This window comes from Ranitomeya variabilis, chromosome 1, assembly GCF_051348905.1.
Source record: "Ranitomeya variabilis isolate aRanVar5 chromosome 1, aRanVar5.hap1, whole genome shotgun sequence".
NCBI classification, from domain to species: domain Eukaryota; kingdom Metazoa; phylum Chordata; class Amphibia; order Anura; family Dendrobatidae; genus Ranitomeya; species Ranitomeya variabilis.
Window position 1 is genome coordinate 228,638,259 of NC_135232.1, and position 6,203 is coordinate 228,644,461.

Genomic DNA, 6,203 nt, shown 5'->3' on the forward strand with positions numbered 1-6,203 from the left:
ATCTTTGTCTAATATTTACATTTGATTGGGGATCTGAAACATTTAAATATGAAAAACATGCAAAAGAATAGGAAATCAGGAAGGGGCAAACACTTTTTCACAAAAATGTACATGCTTCTAGTGTCTGCTTGGTTCATACAGGTAACACAATCACTGATATTACCTATCTTCTTGCAGGTGAATGAGGGTGAGCCAAATGTCATGTGGCTGTCTGGGTTGCATATCCCAGAGTCCTACCTGACTGCTCTTGTGCAAGCCACTTGCAGAAAGAATGGATGGCCACTTGACCGCTCTACATTGTACACTCAGGTTACAAAGTACCGTACAGCTGAAGAGGTCACTGAGAGACCGGGACAAGGTAAGGATTTTCAAAGAGACCATTTCCAGTAGCATTTATGCACATTCAGGATAATTTTTAAAGCTGACTCAGTCTGAAGTTACATAGTTAATACGATTGAAAGAAAACACATGTCCATCAAGTCCAACTAAGAAACTGGAAAAGGTAAAGATAATGAGGCATAAGTAAATTCATAATGCATGATCCTGTCCATGGCTCCTGATCCAAAGCGTCGATCGTCCTAATCAACCTTCGGAAGAGGAATTTTATATATTTACAGTCATGGCCGAAAGTCTTGGCAACCTTGAAATTGTTTCAGATGAAGTATTTCTCCCAGAAAATTATTGCAATTACATGTTTTATTATACACATGTTTATTTTCCTTTGTGTGTAATGGAACAACCCAAAACATTTTGTATTTCTTCCATTTTCTTACAATTGCACCAACAGTTGTCTCCTTCTCACCCAGCGTCTTTACTTATGCTTTTGTAGCCCATTCCAGCTTTGTGCAGTTCTATGATCTTGTCCCTGACATCCTTAGAAAGCTCTTTGGTCATGCCCATGCTGTAGAGGTTAGAGTCTGACTAATTGAGTCTGTGGGTAGGAGTCTTTTATAAAGGTGACTATGTAAGACAGCTGTCTTTAATGCAGGTAACGAGTTGATTAGGAGCGTCTAACTGGTCTATAGGAGCCAGAACTCTTAATGGTTGGTAGGGGATCAAATACTTATTTTTCACTGCAAAATGCAAATAAATTTGTATAATTTATACAATGTGATTTTCTGGATTATATTTTTGATCTTCTATCTCTCAATGTTAGAATTAGCCTACTCTTAAAATTATAGACTGTTTATGTCTTTGTCAGTGGGCAAACTTACAAAATCAGCAAGGGATCAAATACTTATTTTCCCCGCTGTAAGTGTCCATAAAGATACACTACTCACCATCAAACCTGCCGCGTACTGTTTTTTTTTGCATATGTTCTAGCTGCACTCTAAAATCCAGCTGCGGGATATTCTAAGAACAAATATGATACGATTGTATATATGTATAATCCGATATTTTACATGACAGTGTTGTGTTTTGTACTTTGGGCAGGATGCTTTATTTCTGGATTATACCTGGAAGGAGCTGACTGGGACATTGAGAAATCCTGTTTAATTAAAAGTAAACCCAAAGTTCTCGTGGTGGAGTTGCCTGTACTGAAGGTTATCCCTATAGAAGCTCATCGGCTCAAGCTACAGGTACATAGTCATAACCAAAATATATTTTTTTGCAAAGCATAGGTGTGCATTCACACTGTGGTCATTTAACAAGCAGAACCTAGGATGAAAAGAAAATGAGCAAATACCCTGTAGTAATAGTACATTCCATAATGAACATAGGGTACTTAGTTAACATTTTTTTGATCAAAAAAATGTAAAAGCCATCCCACCACTACAAGGTGTACCCAATCGGGATGGTACCCAACTCTTGTAGTTCACCTCTCTATGCGTCAGCAGATCTAAAAATAAATAAGCAGAGCAGGACAGGGTCCGGACTGTTCACATTGCCCGTGGAAAGCTATAGTATATAAACAAAATAAACAGCCCCCCAAAAAGGGAGAGCCACACCCCTGTTTGTACAAAGTACATATTCACACAGTAGCTCGGTTTATACTATCAGTCTTCATGTTTTGAATATTGAGGTTAAAATTTAGAATGATACCTTTGCTGTCACAATATACTGGCCCAACACGTAATCAGAAGCACAGAAGTAAGTAAGTAAAACATCCTTGCACACAAAGTCAAACACATAAAAAGTCAAACATTCATATACATATAAACATGGACAGTAAACTCCTGGTGCTACAGGATTTCGTTATGGCTGACAGTATGGGAAGATAAAAAATGGTTAGATACTGTACATTTCTTTTGAGTTCTACAGAGCTGGGGAACCTACTTGGCCATGGTGTACGCGTCCTGGCAGGCATCTGCCAGTGCAACATTACTACCTTTCTTCTCTCGATGTGGAAGTGAGTGATGCGGGAGAAGCCCTTTAAAGAAATAGAATGTAGCGAGTTTAGGCCTCATTTAGACTTTTGCGAACCAGTGCTGTCCTTAATTTTCACAGATAGTCACAGGAAAAAGTTGGACATGTGAATGGCCCCATACTCTATCATTGGAACAAGTGCTAAGTGGTCCACGGAAAATATCGGAGTCATGCTGGATTTTGATCTTAAGGTTGGATCAAAATTGGCAATGCAAGTCAGTGGGTCCATGAAAAAAATCGGACAGCACTCGGATTACATCCTGTTGGGATAATAATCCAGAGTTTGGTCTAATTGTCCGTCTCATACTCATCAGACTAAATTTGGGAAAAATGGACGATTACAATCATATTGAATGTTCCTCTGGTGGAATCACAACAGTCATCATCGTTGCCGACCACCGACAAACTGTCATCGTCTGTAATGAAGTCGCCGTTTCATATTTGCATCTGATATACGTTGAAGAACAATAACGGCTAAAATCAAGAAAAATCTGTATGGCTGCATCGGTGAAACAGTTATTCTGGAGAAGAACGTTTCTTCAACCATAACTTTTTCAAATGTGTGTGGACACCTAAAAGCCAAAATTAGTCTATGCCAAGGGATGTTTTGCATTCTTTGGTATTCACTACTATGGGTTTTCAGGCAGATCTTTAGTTTCCAGTCACCCATTGCAATGTGGACATTCATACCTTCTCATTGGGCCACCTGTACATCAGCATTGCAGTAAGGGATTACAATTATTATTTTTTTTTTTTTCGCAAGTGCCAAGCTTCAAGATATGGCCTTATGAGTGGCTAGTAAATAAAATGTTCTGGCTAAACATTCTTACAAACACCAGGATGGATAGATTCAGGACTTCTTATCACTGGCCCGATAGAGGCAATATGAAAAAAATAAAAAGTATGTTAGGAAGTGTTAACGTATGTGCTTGCCCAAGCAATAGGGTATTTCTTTTTAACCCAAGATTTTCATAGACTGTTGTATTACTAGAAATGATGTATTCTACCTCCCGTACAGTGTAACATATTGCTACTTCTACCCATCTTGATTGTTTTATGTTTTTTCAGAATACATTCAGGACCCCGGTTTACACTACGTCCATGAGGAGGAATGCTATGGGAGTTGGTCTGGTGTTCGAGGCAGACCTCTTCACTACCAAACACATCTCCCACTGGGTGCTGCAAGGAGTCTGCCTTACACTTAATTCTGATTAGATTATATTTTGGGGAAAAAAACATAAAAAAGATAATATATTTTCCTGTTAAATGTGTATACATATAAGTCTAAACTTTTAAATAAACAGTAGACTGTAAGTGTATTTTTTACTGTAGTGGATGTTTTCATTAAAGTGGTTATCTGGGACTTTGTTTTTCGTTTTTTTTTCTATGGAGTTAAGAACTTACCGGCAGGTAGGTGCTAACAACCTACCTGTTCTGCCCTGCGACATCTCTCCTGACTCAGGCAGCGATTCTCTGACTTCTTTTTGACTTCATGTCAAGAGAGCAGCTCTTTCTCTTCCACTTTGCTCTGTTGGCAGTGCGTCACTGCCAGGACTGTGAAGTCGTTGTCCATTTTGGTGGAGTCGATATAAAATGGACCGACTCATAAAATATATAATAAATTGGTACAGTAGTACAATGCAGGGTGTGCTGTAAATGTTTTCATAAGAATTTGTGAAAGTTATGAAATGTTCTATAAATGTCTGTTCTGCTCCTGATCTAAGGATCTCGGCTCTTAGTTGAGATGAATCTGTGCTGCGCTTTATGTACATGCTCAGTAGGGGGCAGTGCTGGGGAGTCGGAGTCTGGGATATTGAGGAGTTGGAGGTCTGGCTTACCTACTCCACAGCTCTGGTCACTGCAGCTGTCATGCTGATTGACAAGTAGTTAGACAGAAGGGAGTTGGCTATCAATCAGCATGACATTTGCAGTGATGCCCTGTCTACAGAGCAAAGTGGAAGAGACAGAGCTGCTCTGTGAATGTGACATCACTGGAAGAAAGCCTTGAGAAAGAACGCCAGAGAGTGTTTCAAATCTGTTGCACTTGATCACACTATGGATTCAAAGAGTTTTTAATTTGTTTAAATAATATTAGAATTTATAAGGAGCTGAAAGTTTCCACTTTTTTTCTGGGGTCACATGGTTTCCTTGCTCCTGCACGCCTTGAGCCTACTTAGGTTAGACGGTTACCTTTCCTTTACTAGATTGTGAAAACTATACCACCCAAGAGATGATATATAACAACACTATCCTTTGTAATGGTACACTGCTTGGAGATATATTGTAAATTGTACATCATTGTCTTGTACTATGGGCTCATTCAGATGACCGTGGATCTTAGTCAGATCACAGACTGCAATGCATGAACTGGTGATGGGTCCCCTGATCAGAGCGCCACCACGTCATACAAATTACAAGAAGCTGTCATACTTGGCTCAGAAGACCCACGGACAGTCCATGCTTTCAGGTCTGTATTCGGACCAAGATCCACAGACAGGACCCCCAGGAAGAAGCATCACTCGAAACGCGCGTCGGGGCAGGCGGATACAGCACGCCATTTGGCTGAGCACGTTTGGAGAAGACACGGAGCAGGTAATATGTATGGGGCAGGGGGCATACCACGCAATATGTCTGGATTATATCGGAGTACTAATTAGAGTAGATATATTATATGGCGGTGGTTGCAGCTAAACCCTGATCAGTACTGGGAGTAGTGTGTTATATAGTTGACAAGTCAGTGTACCCGCAACTGATTTACGTAACTGGGACATATGCAGTATTTAAACTATAACGGATCATATTTATTATGTGATACTTTAGGACCCAATCACACTGGTTTCTTGTACTATAGACATATGTAGTGGCTGAATGAAGTGAATTATATGCATAACTTGATATTGTTAAAAATTGCCACACTCCTAGGTTTCTGCTCCTAAAATAAGTGTCCTGGTCAAGCTGACCGCATTTCTTTTTTCGGTTGTATAGAGGCACCTTACTGTTTATATATATATGTATGTTTGTATTTTAATTAATTTGTAAATAAAAAGATTGTGTTTTAAATACAACTTTGCTGCACTTCTTGGATCACAGTTAATTTTCTGTGCTCCTAGTATGTTTTAGAGCTATATGAAGTGTTGCCCACTCCCCCTCGGGGGTTATGGGTTTGGGCGTTATGCTTACAATTGATATCTGTGATTCTATGTTTTATTACATTGAAATCCCCATTTTTCTTAATATGTAAATGAACTGTTAAGGACCTGACACAGATCTCCCTTAGAATAAGCTCTGGAGGCAGATTCTCAATAAACGAGCGTGTTACCAGTGTGATATGTAATGACTGACAATCTGCTCTCCTGACCTACAAGTCTTACACTCGTAATACCTTCTTTAATTTAAAACAAGCTCAGATTCTTGTGAAGATTTATGTCCGGCCCACAGTCCTGAACAGCTCATGTACATATTAAGAAAAATGTGGATTTCTCTGGAATAAGACATCGGATTGGAGATATCAAGATTTCATTTTATTTAACCTTTTATGACCTACATGCCCATATACATGGCTTAAGAAGGTTAACCCCACCGACAGACTCCCTTTAATACATTTAGGCCCCGATTCAGCAAAACAATTTTTCTAGAATTCAGACGTTAATTGCTTTGAAAAGTCGCAACGTTTTGGCACAATTTGGAGTTGCAGAAAAATGTAGCATTTTATTGTCTTCACTCCAGTTTCTCCCAGCTCTGTCAAAATGGGTGGATCTGGGACCATTACAGAGCGTGGCGCCACAGCTCATCCAATTCATGACAAGCTGTGGTGTTCCTATTTCCAGAAATCTTAC

General features: G+C 39.5%; 1 protein-coding gene across 1 annotated transcript in view; it reads left to right on the forward strand.

Moving 5' to 3' along the window:
• Positions 1 to 4,269, forward strand: part of DNAH10 (dynein axonemal heavy chain 10) — a 167,035-nt gene extending 162,766 nt beyond the window's left edge. The window contains exons 77-79 of the mRNA XM_077293221.1: positions 178 to 358; positions 1,435 to 1,580; positions 3,436 to 4,269. Of these exons, the coding sequence (XP_077149336.1) occupies positions 178 to 358; positions 1,435 to 1,580; positions 3,436 to 3,582 (474 nt within the window). The 3' untranslated portion in view covers positions 3,583 to 4,269. The remainder of the gene's footprint in view (positions 1 to 177; positions 359 to 1,434; positions 1,581 to 3,435) is intronic.
• Positions 4,270 to 6,203: the final 1,934 nt, after the last annotated feature.